Here is a 24,999-nt window from a genome sequence, read left to right on the forward strand (position 1 = left end):
TCCTTTCTGAAAATATTACAACAAAAGGCAACATAAACAGATACAGGAAGGAAGAGTGAAGCTTGACTTTTAGATGTAAAAATATGTCTACCTTCCCTTGACATCAACAGAAACTTGAATTCATCCAATGGTTCCTATTTAACACTGCCTTTATCCTATTCTATACTCCAAACCACTTTCAAGCTAATAAGCTTAGCAACTATTTAAATCACTTGCTTCCTATTGTTGTACCGATTTTAAAATCATCTAATAAAAGTGTGTCAGTTTTTTGAAGAAAATATTTGTATCACATATCACTGCAAACTTGTTACCAAGGGTACTAATTAAATATATGAAATATATAATGCAATATATATATGAAATGTTCTTTTTTTAAATCATTCTCTGTACTTATAAAGTGTTCCCCAAAAAAGAAAAAAAGTCTGTGAGTTTCAATAAATGTTGTTACTTGATAAATAAGATAAAACTTGATAAAAAAAAGACCATTAACATGCCTATATAAGAAGCAACAACAAAAAGATAAATTTAAAATATTTAAATTCAAAACACATTTATTCAATTCCTACTATGTGCCAGTCACTAAGAAAGGCGGTAGGGAGACAAAATGGGAAAGAAAAAAAATCCCTGTCCTCAAGAAGTTTATATTCTATTCAGAAACTTCTTTCAGACATAAATATGAAAGTGATACAAAGTATCCGCAAGCATAAAGATCTGAAAGGAAAATCATTTCTATGCATAAAGTACATAGTATTGGGTGCATAAAACATTGTTGTCAATTGATTACAAGTATATCTTGCATTTCAATAGCAAGACTTTTAAAAGTATCTGGCATGTAGCACATGCTTAATAAATGCTTACAGCATGAGTGTTACTAGATGTAAATATGCACACCTTTCATTTGAAGGACTATTATCAAATCTAATTAATAATGTGTTTTGGATGGATTATTAGATGTCCTGAATTTCAAACAATCTTGGAATGTTTGGTTTTCCCTTCCAGTTTTGTATTTTGTGTTTCCCTGCTTAATTGTAAATAGAGATTTCAAGAGAAAGGCTCTAATGTCTTCCTTCCTTTCTCTTTCTCTTCTTTGTTTAGTATAGTACACCTTATATATGTATATATGGTAGGGCCTTAATTAAGTCAATATCTGATGAACTGAATGCGATGTGTTTTTAAATATAAACTTTCAACATTTTCAACAACAAAAATGGTAGTAATGAAACATTTCAATTGATTTTAAAATGTTTTAATGATATTTAATGGTATGTTGAATAATATATAAAAGGTTTATAAGATAAACAGAAACTAAAATCCATAAAATTGTTCTCTCTCCTCCCTTCCTCTCCTTCCATTTTTTTTAAACCTTCTTTGGAACTTTGGATGGTAGCTTCACTCATCAACTTGATAGCTAAGGTATCAAATCATGAGAAATGACCAGACAAGGCCCTAATCTCCAACAGGACCATGCACCACATTTGCAGCCCACTCTGGCTGCATTTGCCTGTTCTCTTCACAAGAAAGCTGAAGAAAGGATCACAAAATATCCTGCCGAAACAAGTGATAGAAAGAGGGGGCTCTGAACAAAAGCAAAGTAATAAGGAAAAAAGCATCTTGTGGTCCCTTGCCATAAGCTCTGGGGTATGTCTACATTAGCACTAATTCCATGTTGAAGAAGTGAAAATAATTAGATGCTTCACACCACAGTCTATATTGAATAAATTCTTAAGTCATTACATGGACATTCGCATCACGTGAATCCAATTAGAGATCAGTGAGATATAAAGAGGTATTTTAAACTCTCCCTCTTCCCCCCCCAAAGAGCTGCTTATTGAATATAGGACCAGGATACAGCCAAGCCTCGGTTCCTACCTTTCTCTTTTAGGAGTATGGACTGTTGCTAGCTGTCCATTTGTGGAGGCATGGGGGTTCATTATTAAGGAGGTCTTGGAAGGTGCAGAGGAAGTGGTGACACATGTGGAAGACAGATCCAAGCTGCTATGGTTGTTGCTCGGGGTTTCTTCCGCTGGATGCGAGCTTGTCACTTCTTTCCAGAGCTGCTGCAGTTCGGCTGGAATCATGCCTGAAACAAACAAATTGGATAATTAAATCAATTAACAGCTAATTCCGTCCTCTTCAAACAGTAATTAAATCAAAGAGTCAGTAAACAAAGCCCAGTGTTAGGGTTTTTTTTCTTTTGAGTGCGAGCGCCCGTTAAAGACTTCATACTTTACTGTTAAAACCACTCGGCCTCTAACATGGGATTCTCGTCGATCCACAGCTACAAAGGCAATTTTAAAATCGGGTCCTCATAGTATGTCGGGAGAGACAAGGGGCTGTGGACGTGTGGGACAACCCGATCACCGAACAGATCAGAATTGAGACCAAGCCAAAGGAAGAGCTCGTGTGAATGAGGTCACTCAACGGAGCAGAATTGGGACTAGAAACTCACCACTTGGAGCCAAGCGCTTTTTCCATCATCAGTGTGGCTATGATTTTCTTATGACACTTGGCCTGGATGCCTTCTAAGGTTCCTCCTAGTCTGAAATCTACTATCCTATGAGTAGATAGTAGATTTCATCCAAACTTTTGTTTCACTACTTTGGCTAAAGTGAATAACTAGTATCTTATTTTAAGACACAAGAAAGGACTCAAAATAAAATTATTCAACTATGGTATTATGACAACATGAACCACAACATGACTAATTTTTTGTGCTTGAGCCTTAAATGATGACAAATAGCTTTGTTATTAAATATAGTTTTTATTAATCATTTTTAGACATAAATTATGAATTCATATTGTCTTCCTGAAATGCTTTTCAAATTTTAACAGTCAAATTGATTATACTATGATTATTTCATTAACACACCTATCTTCCTCATTAATTTTGGTTTCTAGGACTGCTCACTTAATTGATGGATGTGTCTACTGAAAAACTGTATAACTTTTTATACAAGTAACACTATTATTACTGTCATTTCTTAGATCAATGCTAATGAGCCATTCAAGAGTAAAATGAAAATATTAAATAAGCTCTGGGTAATAAAAAAAATTGTTGTTTTCTAAAGGGGTCAAAGTGGACAGAGGTTTTAAGACACATATGTCGAGTGTAAACTTGAATTTCCCAGCGAGAAGTAGAGACATTATCCATATGTCATGCTCACCATTTTGGGTGACCTAACCTTTAATCAGATGACACTTCTCTACTGAACCAAATTCCCCAATCCCACATAAATAAGATACACTTCATGTTAGGAAGCATACTAGAGAAAAATATTTACAAGGGCAACTGCAGGATGACAACATCCCTTGAAAGGATACCTAAAAATGGAACTCCTGCGTGTTTCAAGGCAGGCCTGTGGCAGAACTCCATTTCCAGGTGTTTTGGATCACTGTTCATTGTTTCAATCAATTGTAACACAGCCATCCTAGGAAATCTGCCATTTTCTGAATCTATAAAAGCAGTTGAAACTGGCATGTATCTTAACCAACCTAAGGTATTGAATTAAAGGAGAAGGCTGTATGCATTATATTCATTTGAAACACATAATAAAAAATGCCAAGGTCTAAATTTAATTTATTTTTGTCATTTAGAATACAATAGATAGATAATCATCTCAACGTGATCAGCCAAACATCTTTACTTTGCTAAACTGTTAAAGATTTTAATTATGCTAGCTTTGGAGAGCTCGGGTCTAATGAGGCGATAGACTCCAGAGAATCTAAGTGGTTAAGAACTGTGAAATGAGTCTGATAGGATTTTTTTATATTCACCGTGGATCGTTTGCATATCAAAGAGGAGTAAATTATTGCACAGCAGACCAATAACCTTCCCCGCCTTTCTGAGAGTGGCATTAACAAAAACAGTTGGTATCTGGTAACTATTCTCCACAAAAATGCGAAAATGCTTGAGTATTTGCAATTAATATATATTAAAAAGGAAGCTTCAATTTCTCCATTAAGTGATCAGATATTCCTAGAACATATCTACCCTTTTAAAGCTAAGTCATCTTTCTTTCATAAAAATCAAATGCCAATTATATTTTGATGGATTTTGTCCCAAATGAGCATTTAGTTATTAGACATATTCAATTATTACTTGTCCCCTGAAATTAAACCTCCGAGGCAAATTAAACAAAGAGAAAGGTCACTACCCAATCCTCTGTCCTGTTTTGCTGCATCTGGGCTATTATTTTCAAACACCTTGCGAAGTGACAGTGTGGGATGTAGGGATGTATTTTTAGCGAACATGCTTGACAGGACTGTCTGCACACTAACAATTACCTGTGAATACCACTGACCCTTACACTGCTGTTTACTCAATTGAAACAATAGTGAATAGACTCCTCTGTTGATAATACAGAATTAATATGAAACTACACAAGTCAACACCTCTTTTATTGTTTAGGAATAAACAAATATAAAAAGGATAAGTTTCCCATTTTTCAAAAGATAAACTACTTGATTTGGGGTTATTTTCTTTCACCTGGGGAAAATTCTATTCATTCACTGTTATCTGTATTTCTTCTGAGCAGAGAGACAAGGCTTGTAAAACTCTCCTGCCACTCCCTCCATATTGACCTAGCAAATGAAGACTAAAACACATTGTATCACTATCAGTTCTACAACTAAGATCCTTTTCCCTGGGGTGACCTATTGCAACATTAACTCAGGTTTAGAGAGAGAGAGAGAGAGAGAGAGAGAGAGAGAGAGAGTGTGAGTCAGTCCATCTTTCAACTGAGGAACTTAGAAAAGTTGGATTAAAGAAATATCAACATTTTTTCCCGGCCAAATTTCAAAAGTAACAGTTATTTTAATTATAGTATCCTCTTCTATAAGGTAAGAATCTGATGTCATAATTTAACAAGTGACATCAGACATGCTTGGGGGTAGTCAAAGCAGTGATCTCCATGGTTGCTATAATTAGAAAATAACATTAAGCTTCTGGTTCAATGAATACATCAAAAGATGCTCATTTGACAGTCAAGATATCCTGATAGCACTAAGACAGTTGAAAGGAAAGCTAGTCACTGATCAGACTAAATGGATATCAAATTTCCAGAAACTAAGCATTTCCTCCAAAATGATGTAGGAGAATAATAGTACCAAGTTAAAGAAATCCATTAACAGGTACACAATAAAGTGTATAATTTGCCTATCTACATTTCGCACTTCAAAAATTAGAAGGTCAGAATATTACTGAATTTGAAGTGAGGATAAAAAAAAAATAGTGCTGCCCTTTAGGAATCAGAGTAACTACAATGCAAAACAACAGTGATATGCTAATTATTTAAGGTGGAGGAGAGTTGCAAATGTAATCTTAAAAGAAAACCTGTCCATTTTGCAATAGAGAAAGAAGGCCATCACTCATCTCATAGAGCCATTTACTATAAAATAGCTTCAAAGATTACATAGCTCATACTCTGTCATTTTGGAGATCCCTTTAAACATATTTTAACATATTTGGGGTGCACAGAAAACTGGTAATCCTAAAATAAAAACATCTTCGGTTTGTTACTAACTATACATCACCAATGATTTTAATGCATGGTCTCAGCTCCTTATCCCTCCCCCTTCCCCCATTTTTTTTCTCTCCAGGACAACTGGTCCTCTTCATTATAAAAGAAAATGCAGGCACGGGTTTAAAAAATGTATGTTGTGGGGACAGTTGACAGATTACTGTTCATGGAACTCAATTTCACAACCCCAGGTATCACCGGCTCAAAGACAAACAGAGTTGATCAACCTTTTTTTGTCCTTGTACATCCATACCCAGGTGACCATGTTCAAGCAAGCAGAAAGTTGATTTAAACCTCGTAATGACATCAGTTTTAAGCCATCATCTCTCTGATAAAAAAAAATCATGTTGTCATCCAACAGGCCTGAATCCTCAAGGTACTTCAAGAAAAAGGGGTAGAGGGGGTGAGGTCCAAATGAGAAAGTGCCCCTACTTTCCCATGGGTTGTCAACCACACTCAGTTCATTTCCCTGAAAGGGCTTGACCCCAGAAGCACCTCTGTTTATGTTTATGTGATCTCGGGCACACTCAGAGGCACCCCTTAGGTTTTAAATATGCTTTTTCCTCATGTTGTAGGGGCTAATAGTTCTCCCAGACTGCTAAGCATATCAATCAATGCCATGACTGCCGAATTACCTACTGGTGTCTCTGATGTGTTACCGCACAGATTACACTTCATGCATCACCACATTCATTTCTTTCACATTACACGAGCGTGTCTTGTCACTGCCCAATTGGCCTCTTTTGGACAGCTTAACTGATGTACTCTAACAATGAACCTTAGTGAGCAAACTTAATAGTGTAGGAGCTGTGGGAAAAATGAGAAAGGGTGAAGCTTGAGTCCAGTGGGTGTGTAAGAACAGCCTGTGATGTTTCCAACAATAAACCTAAAGGTGTAATTAAAGCACGTTTTAACATTTTGCCAGCCCAAGGCACATTAGCCTATGTGCCCTTTCATTTCCTTTTGTATTGCTCAGTTACCAAATCTTCTATTTTGACAGCAATGCAGGGGGTGCTGATTAAATATCAAGCATTTGAGCCATTGATGTATAAATAGGGGGTGAGAAGTTTGAGGAAGAAAGAGTTTCAGAAAATGGAGAAAAGACTAGGATTTTGAAGTTAGAAAAGAGACAGATTGAAAAAAGGTGTGGCCAAAAGTGTCCAGAAGAGATTCCCCTACCAGGATCCCTCCCTGAGTCCCCAAGAGATAAAACTTTCTGAATCCCCCATTCTCAAAGCAGCATGCATACTGAAACTTTACTATTTTCTGGTAACCTAACTTCTGAAGATAATTTGGTACTATTTGCAAATGTCTTTAACTTATCATCCAGTAAGACAGTATATAAACACACAAACAAGAAGAGGAGTGTGAGATGGTTGAATCAGTGAGGAGAAAGCTTAAATTTGCTTTGATCTGGATTAATAGAACCCAAAATATATTTAGTAAATACCTACTATGTATCAGGCAATGTGTTAAGCACTAGCGGTATATTAATAAAAAGAAAAATAGGCCACCTTCAAGGAGCTTACAATCTAATGGGGGATAGGGAGAAGGATAACCCACAAAAGAAGATAGAGGGGCAAGCTTTTTTGAGTTGTGAATAATTTATCCAGTTAGACTAATCACTCAAGCTAACATGACTCCCTGAAAACTGCTCCATTTCCCATTCAAACTTTACGTCCAAAGGCTTTAGAATAAAATGTAGACCAACAGAGGTTCTCAAATGTAATTAACCCAGTTCAACAAAACTTTGTTGTCCTTTCTTGAATCCTAACATTTCACAAAGTTAAATTGAGGGACGTTAACTATTAATGGAAATGCATGGTATTGAAAAGTCATGAATTAGGATTAAACCATTCTTAGAACAATCTTACATTAGAGTTTCTCTAGTTATGAAGTTATGAAGTCTCAAATATTAAATACTGTTTGTAAAATAAAACAGAGGATTGAGTTTGGGCAAATTATGAAATAAAGAATGTTTTTTAAAAAAATGTTGAAACCATAAAATAAAAATAGTTTTTCCAAACTTAAAAATTTGGGGAAATGTTCTATTTAAGCATCCTTCTATTGGATTAATACACCATGAATCCTATGCAATGTGAAATTCTAAGCTAATGATTTGATTCTTTAAGCTTGAGTTTGCAGCTTTAAGTCACATCCTCTACCATGATCTCACTTTCTTTGTAAGAGGAAAATCTTGGATTGATGAACAGGTTCTTGAGTGATGAATTCCTCATCATATCTGAGGCTGTTCTGATCCCCTTCTTCAGAACTTAACACGTACCTTGCGCAAGAGGTTGGAGGGGAAGGGCAGGCTGTCCAGGCTGAATGGTTAGCAGACCCTGACGTTGCAAGGACAGGAGGTGTTGTTGCTGTAACTGTTGCATCTGTAAGAGCTGTTGTTGAAAGGCCAACTGCTGGGTAGCTGCCACCTGCTGTTGCTGTGGCTGCAAGAAACCAGAAATGGGGGGAGGGGTGGAATTAGGTAGGTCTTTCCCAAGGATAGGCAGAAGTATAAAGTTTTTGAGCTTCTCAACATCATTGAATATTATGAAATAAAGAACTCAGTGTCACATGCTCTGTTGAAAGCCCACAGAATAGTTTATCCATTAAAGGAGCCTGGTTAAATTAATTTATTACCTGTGCCACATCTCACTTGACAATCAATCATTAGTCCATCAGGGCTACTTTTTCTAACATCTTGAAAATCTAGATCTTTTATTTCAGACTTCAGCTTCTAAGACTTTGAACATTTTAATTGTTCTCATTATAAATAGGATTTGAGTTAGTCTCCTCCAGAGGGATTTGAACCCTGAACCTTTGAGGTGTAAAGGAACACACTGCTCTACTCCCTCCTCCACCAGCAGAAGCTTTTAACTACTCTGTTTATCACTTCTGACATAAATAAATGAGAAAAAATCAGACCTTTGAAGAAGAAAAACTTCATCTAATATTGTTAATTAGCCATGACAAACGATGAAATAACATTGTAAATCTTTCATAGAAACAGCCACTAGATTTTAATTACACACATTCATAATTTAGCAAACAACATCTTACTTGAATGTGAGTATGATATGTACAGTACTCTCAGCTTCATATCCCCCAATTTCTGTTTAGTTAAGAAAGCCCCTAGGTTTGTTGCTCATCGTGGATTTTTTTTTCCTTCTTTGTTCTCTAAAAACCACATGGAAGGCTTTACATTATGATAAATATCTTTTTGCTTATTGTACTAATGACAGAAAACTTTTGTTGTGTAAAACATCAATACACCACGCCAGCATTTAGGCGCTCCCTGTGCTAGCCAAAAAATTAAAAAAAAAAAAGAAAAGAAAAAAAAAATTAATGTAGATTTCCTTAGTAATTATCTGAGTGATAGAAAGATAATACAGTGCAGGAGTACAATAAATAGAAGGAAATTATCTAATATCCCTAATCTGCTAGGAATCATACTAAGGTGGAGGTCTTATCCACATTATGGATAACAATTATGGAAAGAAAATTAACCCTTCATCAACTGCAGTCAAAAGAGACAGGTAAAGAAAGAGATACACTTAACTGTCCTAATGATTATTATTTTAAAATATCATAAAGATCATATTTTATATGTGCTCCTGAAAGATTTTAAGGGACTATCAACCCTTTTGGTTCTTATATGACCTTGCTTAATAATTATACCTTGGAGAATAATTATATCCCACTTGACCTAACTTCCAGTCTTATCTGGCATATACATAAAATAGAATATATGTTTTAAATCCTTCTAACTGAACGTTCAAAGAAAGAAGGAAATGTTGTTTTCCTTTTAATCCCCAAGTAGTTTATTTTACAGTAAAAAGCCATCATTCTCATATTAGCAACCAATTTCAGACTTACTACCATGCCACTGGGAAAGTTAATTGAGTTTCACTCCAAAAAACAAAATCTATAGCACTGACAACAAAAATTTAAATAAATTTAAATGAAAAGCCAGTGTTTTCATTTTAGGAACAGCATGCATAAAATGATCCAATTGTTTTCACTCTTTTCCAAGTTATCATATTAATGTAAAACCCAATGATAGTTATATTCATGTCAAAAATATTTTTTCACTTCTTCAACAGATATTAATTCCTAACATTCCTCTACCTCCCCTCTCCCCACCCAGTCAAAAACATAAAAAAAAAAAATGGATTCAATTTTCTCTAGATTGAACATAACCTTTTGGGAGTCCCCACCCTTTTATAAATTAAATGGCTAAAATTATTTATTTATATAAAATGACTGATGGCCTCTCTGTTGTCTCTGCAGCTATCCTAGGAAAGGCTCATGAAAGCTCTGTACATCTGAAAAGCCAGGATATAAAAGTATACAAGGCCCATTGTCCAAGAAAGAATTTAAAAGCAACACACGTTGCCAAACTGTGCTCCCCACCCAGTTACCAAACACAGGATACGAGCAAGTTTGTTTACTTCTCACAATTGAATGCATACAAAAAAGGTCCCAGTGCAGTCCTGTTGTCAGGTCAGTAGTCAGTGTTAAAATGCTGAAATATCCTGATAAAACTTGCATTTTTGATCCCCTCCCTAAAGCTTCTGTCAAAGGTCTGTTTTCTTTTCTTAGGTTACTCCCCACTGCCTAACATAAACTGTCATAACTGCTCGAGGATAAACGGCCTTTTTCAAACAATCAACTCACCCTAGGCTCAACTACACAAAATGGAATTCTTCTTCTCCCTTGATTTACAATTAATTCTGCCTATTTTCCACATCAATCCTGTCAAATATTAATGAGCAGTTAGGCCAGCAGCTACAATGGGACAGTTTCCCTCCACACCACCACCTCCCTAGAGTATTCACTGAGTTAAGACTTAGGTCCTAAACTCACGCTGGACCCCAAATTTGGTCTGGAAATACATCTTTACAACTTTTGAAAAACTGGGAGTAAAAGGTATATTGTTCTGTTAAAGGTCAAGTCTCTTACTGAAGAAATACGTAAAAGGGAAAAAAAAAAAAAACATAAAAACAAGGGAAGCTGTGGAAGTCAAAGGTACGTACGAAATTACGAGCCACTAATGACCAGGGGATTCGGTAAATTAATACACTTGTTCCATCTGTCGACATCCAAGTTCAAACCTTGTTAAAATCATAACCACCAGTCCACATCATGAAATTGTAACCATGTGACTCTATTGTCATTTCTAGCACAAAAGGACCACCAACTGAATAATAATTTCAAGAGCTTGCCCTCCACTAAGGAAAATAAGGATCGACCTAACTGAAAGACATGTGGGATGAGATTCACCACTGCAACAGGCTTTTGCCAAATCTATCTGTACAGTAAACATAGAGTCACTCCAAGGAGGCAGGTCTCCTTGTCCTCCTACAGCCTAAGCAGAGAAAACATCCCCCTCCAAAGTGTTCTTTATGTTCAAGTTTGCACACAAACAGCATGGCCAGGCCAGAGCACGCTAAGCCAAGTGTGTCTGGAGACACCGAAATGCCACCGCATTGTCTCACTTTTCCTTCTTTCAACCCAAATTACGGTGTGATTGTTTTTCCCCCCAGAACTCAAAGCCCTCATCTTTGTCTGGGGATGGTCTCCTTTCTGACAACAGCAATTGAGTCGAGTTAACTTTTATCATTCATTCTGCAGTGTAACTTTCCCCTTCAACTTTCTTTATCTGCCCTCAGAGCCCATCTGAACTTTCATGTTCTCCCAGCATGCAGGCGTGCATTCCCAACTATGTCTAATAGACCAAATAAGAGGTTAATAAGAAGTGGCAACAGAAAGAAAAAATCCAATCGCTGGTAACTGATAAGAATGACAGTGGCAGCCCTTTATTGTTTGTCTTCAAATATCGAGTTAAAGATCTTTAAAAAACTAAATTTTGACGCCTTTGAAAAGCAAGAAGCACAAAATAACAACAGGGGGTTATTGCCTGCCAGCCACAGGGGAGAAGCTCCGGAATTCTTCTTCTCCCTTTTGAAGGCTGTTAGAAATCGGATTCAAAAAAGCAACAGCAGAAGGAGAAAGCCTCTTGAGGCTGTAGCCATTTCCTGTGATCATGCATAATGTGCTTCAAAAGTGAGTTTTTACCAATTCTGTTGATCAATTGCACCTCCTTCATATTCCCTCTTTTTTTTCTGCTGTGTTTACATCTGATGTGACTCAATGACAAGCACTGTCTGAGACTGTGAAACAGGCCTGTCATGTTGATTTATGGGCGCATCAAACCACGACTTGTCCAAACTGAAGCTCGCAGTTCATTAATTAGAGAGTTGTGACTTTGAAGTCAGCTTTCAGACTGTGGTTTTTAACATTTGGCTTAATTTATATGCTCTTGAATGTGGATCTCTAAGGAAAAAACTGAAATTCCCTTCTTGTCTTTGAACTTCTTTTGACCGCACAATAATCATTTCTTTGTCCAGAGTGATGCCTGCATCCCAGAGTCATTAACGCGCATTGAACTGCCACTGATGAGTAAGCCCTACTGAATTAGAAAAACAGCCAGCAAAACAAAGCTGAGAGCATTCTGCACAGTGATATCTCACAATTACATGCCTTCCCTCCCTGTGCCATTTCCATTTTAATTACTGTTAGTCCTTTAGATTTACATTTTAGACACTTTTTAATCTGTTCCCTTTTTATTATAGCAGCACCCGTTACCCACTATACTTAAGGTTGTGTCAGCATTTTCATTATAACATTTCCTCCCCACATCCCTCTGCTCCCCCCCCCCAAACTCTCTGAAGCTACCAGCACCACCACCACCATAATCACATCCCCCCACCCCAAAACAAGCTTCGCCTTCGGGGCTTTATATCCAGGTAGCAAAAATGTAATCCCAGATGAAAACTTGGCAAGGAACAGGAGATTTCCCAAATTTGGTGGAAGGGGGACTGAGTGGAAAGAGAGAATAATTAAGTCATCCTCAATATGGAAAATTAGTGTAATTCAGCAACTTTCACATGAGGGATCATGATATCTAAGATGGACACTAGTACTTTCTCATTCAACAATGTCCCAATTAGTCAAGATGGTTCAGAGGCACAAAGAAGTCATTAAATAGGAATTTACACCAGTTATCGAATTACGACTTCTACTATCCCCAAAAGGACTGTTCATCAACAAGAAATATCTAGCATGATAAAACTACCTTCAAGAGCAGGTAACATAATAATAATGCTCAGAAGAGCGCTATAATCTGTCACTCTGAAAAACACAGCGGTATGCTCAGATTTGCGCCAAAGCTGAGAAAGTTGGTTCTCTACTTCAGGGCATCACCATTTATATGTTAAGAAAAAATATCAAAGTGACCAGTGTTGAACATTTTTAACCTATATTGACTTCTTTTCAGGACAGTGGGCTTATGATTTGACTACTTATTATTTAGAATGTGTCCATAAAATTAGAGAAGAAAAAAAAAATGGGAGTTTTATGGTTAGAGACCCAGAGTATCTGACCATCTTATTGAACTCTGTGACTGTCAACTCATAATAAGATGGTTCTGAAGGAGAATTATTTTCTTTAACGTACAATATGGCAAACGTCTGGCTCATAAACACAAACTCCATCGATGGTATTATATAGTTTCACCTTTTCCTCCCCCATAAATTCCCTAAATAATCCATGTGAATGGAGGAAGACTTAAATATCTCTAAGGAAATCTGGGCCCACAGTTACATTCCAAAAAGCAGCATTGAAGAGCCTATTCACAACACTTGTCCCATACTCACAGAACAAGGCAAATGTGGAGCAGGGCAGTAAAATATGTGGCAGCAAGCAAATGGAACACAGAAAAATTAGAGAGAAAACAGGACAATAACTCTGAGGCTGAAAGCTGAGTCCCGATACAGTCAGCTCAGTTGTGCAATCATTTAAAAGATGAATGACAGTTTAATAGCCACTAGACAGTCCTCTGGGATCTGTGGTTTGAAAGTAAAATATGTATTGTCTGTACCTCTTTAGGCTGTTTTCCAGCATGTTGTTGTTGTAAAAGTTGGAGCTGTAACTGTTCCTGTTGTTTTTTGTAAAACTCTTGAAGCTGCTGCTGCAAAGAAAAGCAAAAGATGCTAAGTAACCAAGTGGAGGAGCCAATTCCGTGTCCCTTTCGGTGTAATACACAAACTGTGATTTGAAAAATAGCATCCTTTTATCTGTAATGGTCTGACCTTTAGTTTGAAACTCAACAATAAATTCAGTGCACACTGACTATTCTTGGCATTATCGTCTGAAAAGTAATCTCCAAAATGAACTGATGAAAAACATACCATTTTCTACACAAACTAATTAAAATAAGCCAAGGAATGACCTTTGATTGTAACAACAAAGCGAAGATGCCCTTGTTGAGAGAGACTGGTAAATCTCTGTTGTGAAACACATCCATGCTTTCTAAATGAGAAGGCCTGACTGTGTTCAGTGCTGGTCAATACAAGCACAGACAATGTGGGTGCTCCTCTCTGCTTTTCTGCTTCCCCCTCCAACTCCCCCTTCTGCCACCATCATCACCACAGTCCTACTGATGTAGGACCTGCAAGGCTCAAACACACATCAGGAATGAATGCTCTATGTAGAGTAGCCAAATGACAAGCTGGAATAGATTCTAGTTTCAGCACAAGTGAATGGATTCCTGTAAAGCAGCACCTTCGGATGTGCTGCAACCATGAGGCTTCGCTCCTGTGTCAGAACACACACTTCCCCCATTTGGGTATTTGAATTTGTTGATAAGATAAATATTGGAAATGTTTAATAGGCCCATAGCCTTGAGTTTTTCCCCCCACTTACAACCTATTTAGAAGTCTCTCACCTAGAATAAATTTCAATAGGATCAAAGCTTTCACCCTCCAAGGGACCTAAGTCATCAGCCATTCTCCTCCCTCTCATCCCATTTCTCTTTTATAGCTATGGCCCAAGGAAGTGAAGTAATACTAATGATGATGATGATAATAATAATAATAGCTAGCACTCATATAATATTTTTGGGTTGGCTAAATGCTTTACAAATATCTCATCTGATTCTCACAATAACCCTGTGAGGGCATTATAATCAGTGCTAAATATTATTCACATTTTATAGAAGAGACTAAAAGGGTGTGACCTGCCCAAAGTCAAACATCTTAAGGAAAGAGCTGAAGCAGGAGTCAAACAAATCTCACTGATTCCAAGTCTAGCTCCCCAAGTAATACAGGTACAAAATGACAGGACCAGCAAAGGGAATCCTGTGCCTTTAAATCCAGCATCCTTTCCAGTGCCACAGCAAGAGCTTTAAAACTTGAACACCTAAGAAGTCCCTTAAAAATTCCAATTCTTAACTTAATCCTAAATTGGTACCACAAAACACTGGTGACATCTGAAACAGTTATTTATCAAGAGACAGAACTTCAAGTAATTATTTCAAAAACTTCCAGTGTTTTCTCTCTCTTCTCTTAAAATTTTAGCAACTAGAACTTGTCACTGTGTGAGGGGAGTAGGTAGTGATTGGGTGCAGGAAGTGGATCAGTGACTTCCCTGGTGAGGCTACTGTGCTTGTCTTATCAGGTGGCAAAGTTAATAGTTACCTGTTGAAGCATGAGTGCCTGCTGTTGCTGAAGCAGGACCTGGAGCTGCTGAGGGGTGAGCACTTGTTGCTGGAGGATCTGCTGCATTTGCTGGGGAGTGATAACTTGAGGTGTCATCATAGCCACTGACACAGGAACCTAAAGTAGCAATAAAGTAGAAACACTGAGCTAGGAAAACTTACAAAGAACCAGGATTTTCCAATCAGATTTTTAAACACTCATAATTCTACTTAGAGATTTACCAACTTTTCCTGTCAAATCAATTTTTCCAAGGGGAGGCCTGGTTACAAATCCTGTTGTGCTATTATTATAAGGCTGATAAAGCTCTTGTATCATTCACTGCTGCATCACATGGTCTTGCAAGGAGTAAAAGGGGAAAAACCTTTACATTGCTCAGAGTGAAGATAAAAAGCTCACTATTTGTTCTTGGGAAATATTCCTTTACTTCTTATGAACTGATCATTAAGAAGTTAACCAAAACGTGAGTTTTCCTTTACAGATCACAGCAAGTAGAAAACAAGAGCCAGGTGTCTGAAACCAATGTGATCTATGGCTTATCAGGAAAGTGACTTAAAGAAAAACCAGTAAAAACTCGGGCAAGTCAATTATCTCACCCCTGTGCCCATGTGAGCAGCAACAACTTCACTATGATGCTTCTACCACACCATATTTGCCCAGCATACAGATGTCTTCAATTCTTTCATTTTATGTAAGATACCATTAAAAGCTGCTTTCCATGACATTTCAGTGACAAATAGTTACAGTGATGAACTTGATAGCATTTCATATTTGCAACTGTTAACACGTTTCTGCACGGGCATCTTTGGAAGGAACCTGTACACTGTATCTGAAAGGATGATGTCTTGTTCAGATAAAACACTGACATTAAAATGACAGGCTGTCTTGGCCAAGGTTACACAAATTGTATTCAAGCGGATACCTAATGACAATGCTATGAATTCTGCAAGCTTTCTAGAATGTAATTTAGCTATTCAAAATAATCACTGCACTTGTGTTTAATTTGCAGACTACATGAGAACCATTTTGTCAGTCCCAGTAATGCAAGAAGACAATTTCTTGAGAAATTCCAGAGAGAGAGAGAGAGAGAGAGAGAGAGAGAGAGAGAGAGAGAGAGAGAGAGAAAGTAAGAATGAAAGAGAGGGAGAGAAGAGACAGAAAGAAACAGAGAGACACAGAGAGCATGAGAATGAAGGTAAAGACAAAATCTGTAAGACTTTAACAGTAATATTTAAGCATCTTACTTTTCTTTAGTTTCAAATCAAACATGTGACAGCAAGAAACTAAAAGCAGTAAAAGATCTACTTTGTTCAAAAGGATCTGCTGTCATCTCCTGTATTACAATAAAAGGTAATAACATGTTTTGCACTTTGCCAGTGCACCACCAAAAAAAAAAAAAAAATCAGCAGACAATAGCTGATCAGAAGAGAAAAGAATTTTTAAAAATCCTTCAGGAGAGCTATAAGCAATAGGGAGAAGTGCAGTATTAATTTTACGTAACATAATGTCTTAATATGCAGTTTCTCTTGACTTTTTCACATGATTTGTCCTGTCATTTGCAGAGCGAGCTCGCATCCCTAATTTCACAGTCATTATGCACTGATGTCCTGATTTCTCAGCATCACTAATTTTGATGAACTAAAATTGGTTCCTGAAGGTCAGATTCATGTACAGGGAACAGTCACCAATGTTGTTATGTATGTGTTTTGTGTGGGCACGTTTGTGTGTGTTAAATTTAAAAAAAAAATACAATTCAAAAAGAAAAAAAATACAGTTTATATTCTTATATTTCATTCACCCAGTACGAGAAGGTCATCAATGAATTCTTTGTATTTTGGCTGGCTTCTGAGTGTAGATTAAGACACAGTGTAATTTACAATAGACATGAATTTTTAGCACTGTCTTATATTCCCAAGAAAGACACAGAACTATGCATGACTATGCAGTTCATGTGCTCTCACACAATAAGTACGTATGAAGTGAACACAAATTAGACTTTATTTAAAATAAAAAGCTTATCACCTAATATCAATGCTTGCAATAGCAAATTATCACAATAATCATGACAAATACCCAAGAGACTATTAAAAGTTTCCTTTTTAATTGAACTCTATAAATTAATCCTTATTGTTTTAATTCATAAAGTTTTAAAATTTCTCATGTACACATATTTTGAAGAGCAAATGGTAATCCTGAGCTGCTGTTATTATCCCAACAAAAGTAGACTTTTACTTGAAATTTTTATTACTATATTTAAGTTTGATTAAGCAAGTAGCACAAGAAACATGCCTAAGTATTTTTTTTCTGTGCATTTCTTGGACTATGTACAATATAAATATTCTCGAGCCAGATTTTTGATGGTGATTAACAGGAAAACAGGCAGGAATAGGGTGGTGTAAAAATTAAACTGAGTAGACAAACACTAAAAATGAAAAGAAAAGATAGCACACCCTCACTCAGAAATACCTTTCTACAAAGAATTATACTGTTTTGCTAGAAATGTTTTACTACTCTTAAAAAGTGTATCTGCATCAGTGAGAAATACCCCCAGCACCTCTTGCCCCCCTTTATCTATGAAAATGAGAGAATCAAAAAGTGAAGGAATTATGGGGAATTTTTAAAAAATCTATTTCAACCAGCAACTCAAAACTCCTTTCCAATTGTGTGTATACGTGTGTGTGTGTGTGTGTGTGTGTGTGAGAGAGAGAGAGAGAGAGAGAGAGAGAGAGAGAGAGAGAGAGAGAGAGAGAGAGAGAGAGAGAGAGAAAGAGAGATTTTTTGTGGGCTTTCACATACATACAGGTATACTTCAGAAAAGCTAAGTGGACTACTTTGAGATCTCTCTTCTTTTCCCCTTTGGGCACTTTGCAGAAGATATGAGTAACAATGGTTCCAAGAAAAGGGGGGGGGGCGGGGAGAAGGAGACTGAATCACCTACAAACCAGATGATCAGTCCTTCAGTAATCTAAAGTTGGTAATAGTATTCTGATGCTTTTGAATTAGCTTTACTATCTGTAACCACATTTTTAGGCCAGTTAGTTCTGTGCCTCTAAAATGTGAGCTCTAGCTTTAATTTATAAATGCAATAAAACCTAAATTTATCCAAAGTTTCTGCTCCAACATATCATGAAAATAACTCATGGAAACCTTTAACAAACATATTCAAATGGACCAGAAATGACTGTATCCTTCCCCCCGCCAATGGGAAAAAAAAAAATTAAGCACAGTTTAAGACTTTAAATAGTTAAGAATTATGGCCTATATATCCACTCCCTTAACTCCCAATGTCCAACTTTTTCATGTAGCTAGTCCCTACTAATACTAGGAATCAAAGGGCATGCAGCACCAGCAATAGGCTATTATAGCCCACACTTTATTACCCATTACTACTGAGGTCATTAGCGGTAAGAGTGATTGTACTGGTCTTAACCTATTGATCATTGTAACTACTATCATTTAATCCCGTGTTGAATGTCTGGAAAGCTGCTAAAGGCACACAAGAGAGAGTGCTTCAGCATTGAGAAATATAGCCAAAGCTTGGAAATTACACTTTGATTCATAAAATCTAGCCAGTGGTTTAAATCAATAGTATTTAAAACAGTCATGTAAGTTCTTAACTACAGCTCTCTAATATTTATGAGTCCCTTTTTGAGTGTATTCAGTCAAAACTAAACTTTATTTTAGATACTGTGTAATACACTTTACAGTACTTTAGATAAAAACACTCATTTCTGAGGTTTTGTGTGTTAGAGAGCTCATACTTTAACTAGTAGTTCCAGCTAATTCTTGATTTCTCTCTCAAATGACAATTTAAATATAATGCAAAAAAAATTATAACCCCAATACTGCAACTGCCTTAACTATTTGAGTATATATAGAAATGAGTATGTTTTATGAGTGAACAATGAATCATAGAAGGCAGTTTATGAAGAACTAGAATAATTCTGTCTAGCTGCCTTCAGGGATCACAAATTCAAATTAAACTTCTGGCAGACATTTAAAGAATGCTAGCTTACAAAACTGATTTTTTTTAAAAAAGGGAACACGTTTTAGCTCAATTTTCAGAAGAAAATCATGAATTCAAAAATACACTTTATGATACATTGTTGACTGATCCCAATGGGGTGTGGCAGTTACCCAGGTGCACCCAAACCTGGCGGAGAGGGTAAAAATACAGCTGTGCTTTGGCTATCGGAACTCTACTAGTAGAGACCTGCTGTCATCTTAATACCATCAACTGCAAAAAAATGTCTTTAATACAAACTATTGCTGTTAAATAGCCTAAACTTCTGTGTAAATTCTACCTGATATTATATATATATATGTACATATATATATGATATATATATGAATAATCTCATAATATTTGGGGCTTGAACTAATAATAACATGTCTTTTCCCATCCCTTGGTGGGGGGGGATAAATGAGTGATGGGAGGGGCAAAAGGGGGAAGCTTAGGACATAAGTGAGAAAACAAGAAAGGAGAGGGAAAAGATTTAACAGCTAAACACTGAAAATTAAATGATCATCATTCCATCTTCTTTCTAAATGTAAACCAAAACAACCTCCAGCAGTGAGTACCCCTGTGTGTAAACACAAGCACAAGAGTACACATCATAAGCAAACTGAGACCTGTATTTTCTCCTTCCCTGTAACTCTGAAAAGTACCCTCATGATGCCATCTAAAATATACATCCTATTCTCATTACACTAATCTGCCATTGTAATTTGGGAAAATTTCAAAGAGTTTATTTTCAATAAAAATTTTTTACTATAGATTTATTTCAACTTGTGATCAGATAGCTTGTAATTGGCCAAGTTAGGTGGTATCACCTGGTTCCAGATCTTTTTCTTGTCTTTCTTTCTGGAATTGTACCACCCCAAACCAAAATTACCAAGTATAAATTAAATCATAAGAGGGCAGTAGGCTCAGTTGGCTTTTTAAAATGAAAAAAGACAAAACATGGAGGAGGAAAAATGAACACAAGTCAGATTTCAACTGATTACATTAAGAATAGCTTGTGTACAACATGGTACAGGGGGCAGAAAAACCTTATCAAGACAATGGAAAAGAGTTTTCATGATTCATCAGTAAATGGATACAACTGATATATTGGCAAACAGAAAAGCTGAAAAACACAATGCCCCAGTCTCTTACTGTTCCCTATGGAATTGAAAAAGTAGAATGCAAAGTCCCTGCATGCAACAATAAAATACATGCTTGACATAATATTTCAGTCTTTAAAACAAAAAAGCATGCTATTCATGTAGAAACCATAATTCTGTTTCATTATGGAATTTCACTTTTTGTATCAGTCTTTTAGACTTAGCTATTTTGCCACAATACTGTACAATGCATTAAGTCAGGTAATGGTTATTATATTAATGCAACATCATCTAAGTAGTCAGTCATTAGCATAACTGTTCTTTCAGTAACAATACAAAGCCCTATTAAAATTGGGGAGGGATAACTCTTTAAAATGCAATTAGCATTTTGTTTTATTTTTTAACATTTCATGGATCATATTCTATGAGGAGAGGCCATCTATATCTGGGTGACAATATTCAGGCTGGCTACCCTAGTAAACAGGCTTTACTAAAACAGCTTTTTAACCTTTTCTATTGTCTTTTAGTAAAAACTGGCATAAATCCATATTTGTTTATGGCAGACAAATTAGTGGAACTTCATTTGATCTTATCTAACACTTATCCTGCATAATAAGCTTCTCCCCCTCCCCCAAACTAATACCAGGATAATTGTTTTAAGTATAATAAATATCTGTTCAATTTGCATAAATGTATGGCTTGCATAAATTAAAACCTTCATATTTGTTAAACAGAGGAAACAAAGATATATACCATGAACCTCATCATCTAACAAATACACCTGTCCTCAAGTTTGTAACTTCTATGATTTTTTCCCCCCCAAAGCAAAGACTAATATTTCATCTTCCTTTCCTTAACCTCCTTTCTCATGTGGGTGGAATGGAAAACAAGCTAATGTGCATGATTCAAACAAGCTATGACATTTACAATGGCAAAATAAGTGTTAGGAATATCTCCTCCAATGAGGGCAAACCATTCCAACAGGGTTCTTCAAATACCATAACTACAGATCTTTAAATCATGAAGAGATGAAAAAGGAAGAGAAAGGAAAATGAAGAGAAGAGAAGAGAACAGAACAGAAGAGAGATAGAGAGAGTCAGAGTTAGAGACAGACAGACAAGAAACTACCCAAGTTCTAAGATATTTAAACATCACTTACTAGTGATGCTTAAATCACATCAATCACAAAAAGCAGCAGCTGAATGCAGTAGGAGCATTTTACACATATTATATTGTTAAAACAGATAAGAAATATAAGGCAAGATCAATTTTGAGCACAGTGTTTTACATCAACAGTTTTAAAAAGGGGGAAAAAAATCCTTATTTCAATGTCTCTTTTTATACCAATGGAGAAAATATCTGGCTATCCACTCAATGTTATGGCAAATCTAGAAAAGATCCTGAACAAATTAAATGAAAATAACTTTTTAAAAGATTATTGATCATCTTGAAACAATGGAGTTCCAAGAAAATACCCAAGCAGATCAAAATGAGAATGGTCCAAGTATGAAAATAAGACTTAGGCGATACTTAGGTGCTAACACCTGATTTAGAGTAGCAATGGAAAAGTCTTGAAATGGTCCAGCTTCTCACACCTATTTCCAGAATCCTCACATATACATCACAGCTAAGCACAAGGGTGCAAATTATATCCTAATGAGAAAATATCAGTTGCTTCTTTGACAATCTTGCCATTCAATGATTTATTTCTAATGAAGACATACTCCAACCAGCAAGCTCTTTCTGTGTTAAAGGTCAAAACACGTTCAAAAATGCTTGGCAAAATCAAGGCAAATGGGGAGTCCGTAAAGAAGCCTTCTCATAAAGTGGTGTGGCAATTAGAGTAATTGTGAATAAGCCGTCTTCAGTAAAAAGTAAAAGAAATTAAGCCGCCACGACTGTAACAGGTTAGATGAAAATCAAAATTTAATGTATTCTCCCTTGTGTCATCTTGTTTTGTCAAGACATCAAATAGAATTGGAAAGTACAAAATAACAAGCCCTTGAGAAATCACAGAAGCCGACCTTTTTGATGTTGTTGGTTTACCTTGTTCTCAGTTATTTGAACAATGATGTTTCAGATTTAAAGGCAAGATAAAGCTTAAAAATTAAAACATGATACCAGGTATTCTAAAAAAGTACAATATAACATTTTTGCTGGGTTCCTCATTAATTAGTTATTTAAAGACAAATGGTAAAGAGATGTATAATTATTCTATTCTGTATTTTCTCTCCCCCAACATTAATTTCTCTTACCTCCAAACAATAGGCAGGTCTGAAGGAGATGACAGACAAGGCTGTTCATATCTCAAAAAGTAGAAGGGACTAAAATAAGGCTGTCTGACTTTGCTCAGACACCTCCATCCTTACAAATCTGCACAGAGACAGCTTTCCAAATAAATAAATTTTATGAGCGTGGATATGTGTGTGTGTGTTTATATGTGTTTATATGTGTTTTCTTTTTTTAACTAAAGAAAAATAAATCAGTAAAAATATAATTTGTCAAAATAAAGAACTACAAATTTTAACTGAACTCTGAACTTTCGATAAACACATTTCTAGCAATGCAATTCTGCTATCAATAAAACAAACAAACTGCTCAAAAATAAGCCAAGCCTTTCCCCAAACAATAACAAATTTTGCGATGTTGTCAGGCCTTTCCCACAATCTAGCCTTGCAGGTGTAGATAAAGCCCACAGCACATCAATGATATACAAACGTCACTCCTATCCGAAACATGTAACTTATAAGAATACATGCATCAAGCTATCACACAGAGCTTTCTCAACTTTGAGATATTTGGAGCTGCCTTTGCCTTGAGACAAATCAAGGGCACATAATCATCCGAAGAGTAAAACAAGGCTGAGACACTGAAAATCATATACTTAACCACATTAAACAATAAACACCCGGGGACACCTATCGTTCTTTAGCAATAGTACAAGGCATAAGGAGCACATAATTTAAAAGATTGTTTAGCAATTAAAAAGAGTCCTATCTTCTAGGCCCCAGTTGTAGTGTCCGCGAGAGAGAGAGAGAGAGAGAGAGAGAGAGAGAGAGAGAGAGAGAGAGAGAGAGAGAGAGAGAGAGAGAAAGAGAGAGAGAGAGAGAATATCTTTTCCTAGTCTACAAACTGTTGCTACACTTCTCATTTGTTTACATTCCCTCAGAATCACAAAATATTTCTTATCAATTGTACATTAAAAGGTGTCCTCATCAACTCACAGTGTTAGCTTCCCTTTACTGATATTATTACAACTAGTTAGTAGAATACAATTAATTGCTCTAGCTTACTCTCATACCCACTTTAATCTCATTTAGATTTCAATACAGGCTTACAATTAAATTTGGCTATCAAGCACTGATTCTTTTTTTTTTTTTAAATCAGTAGCAAAAACAACCCCATCAACTCTTCAGCTGCATTAATTCAAACCAAACTGGAAATTCAATGCTGTTAATTCAGTTTGATTTTAATACCCTTGCTTTTTGTATTTCTATTGAGTTTAGCTGAAGTTATAATATTGGTCAAAAGCATGACAGAGCTTATTTTTTCAAGCAATTGCTTCTGACAATTTAAGACCACAGGGCAGTAAGAATGAGGATTTTGTTTTTTAAGGAACATTTAGCTACAAACAAACAAACAAAAAAAAATGATTCAAGCCAACCCTTCCTATCATAAGCTTTCTGATGATTTATGGTTTACCAACTCAGCAAGGTTACGCAACACTGCATGCCTTTAGATGCATTATTTGAGTCAGTTGAGATTTAATTAAGATCACAGCCTCTAAAATCCCTGTCAAATGAAAATTCAGTGAAGACAATACACTATATATCCTCATGCAGATTGTCTCCATTCCATGCTCCGGAATAACATAAGTTAATCCTCATTTCTATGGTGGCAGACAAAAGTTGACTAATTTTGTTTTCTTTTTGACACTTAGGTTGTTTTCTATGGTATGTCACGAGATCATTCCATTTGGAAGAATTAAGAAGGAAGTCAGTGGCAGAAAATGCACTTGACATTATTACTCGACATAATCATAGTTTTGCTGCAATGTCATATTTTTTTTATTATTATCAATTACCTCCAAAAGTTTTATCTGAAGACCTGTTCCTTAAAACACAAAATTCAAGTGAAAGGTACTTTCAGATCCCTTCCATTTCAATGGAGCATGAGTTCCAAATGACAAGTTATACCTATCACCCACAGAAATGACCAACTTTTGGGCCAAAGCAGTAGGAAATTTCGGTAGATGAGATATTTTCTTAGGGTTGAAAACAGAAGAATAGACCTTGCTCCTCTCTTTCTCTCAAACACACACACACACACACACACACACACACACACATATGTATCATGCAAACATTTATTACCTAGTTTTTTTTTCCTCCATATCAATATTGGCCTATGCTCTTTCAAAATAAAAATATCTATAGACTTGTGGCACTGTACCTAGTTCAAATGCATTTTTATTTGCATTATCTTAATATCTGGTTGCTTATCTCATGGCTTAGAAATGACAGGTGCTAGAAGTCTCTTGCTTGACAGGCCACTACACAAATAACTGTCTTGCCTGAAAGGGCTAATGCACTACTAATGAACAATAAATCAACTTTGATTATAAAGTGTCAGACCAATCAGTTTTCAGCTCAGCTCTATCACATACTAGGGTAAGTCAACCAGAGTATCTGTGTGTAGGTAGTCAGTATTTTGCTTTCATTTTTACACACTGCTCACTCAAGATTTCCAGTCTGATACAAAGATCATATAAAATGTAGCTGAAATTCTTTTTTAAATGATATGAAACATATCAATTA

General features: G+C 36.1%; 1 protein-coding gene across 7 annotated transcripts in view; it reads right to left on the reverse strand.

The window, feature by feature from the left end:
• FOXP1 (forkhead box P1) overlaps positions 1 to 24,999 on the reverse strand; it is a 664,237-nt gene that overhangs the window by 91,561 nt on the left and 547,677 nt on the right. For 6 of the 7 annotated variants that reach the window (XM_051980779.1, XM_051980761.1, XM_051980754.1 and 3 more), the window contains 4 exons: positions 15,059 to 15,196; positions 13,462 to 13,551; positions 7,804 to 7,966; positions 1,870 to 2,080 (listed from right to left, as the gene is read on the reverse strand). In XM_051980779.1, coding sequence (XP_051836739.1) covers positions 1,870 to 2,080; positions 7,804 to 7,966; positions 13,462 to 13,551; positions 15,059 to 15,196 — 602 coding nt within the window. The remainder of the gene's footprint in view (positions 1 to 1,869; positions 2,081 to 7,803; positions 7,967 to 13,461; positions 13,552 to 15,058; positions 15,197 to 24,999) is intronic. The other variant, XM_051980771.1, reaches the window with a different exon arrangement.

The sequence above is a fragment of the Antechinus flavipes genome, chromosome 1, assembly GCF_016432865.1.
Source record: "Antechinus flavipes isolate AdamAnt ecotype Samford, QLD, Australia chromosome 1, AdamAnt_v2, whole genome shotgun sequence".
Lineage (NCBI taxonomy): Eukaryota > Metazoa > Chordata > Mammalia > Dasyuromorphia > Dasyuridae > Antechinus > Antechinus flavipes.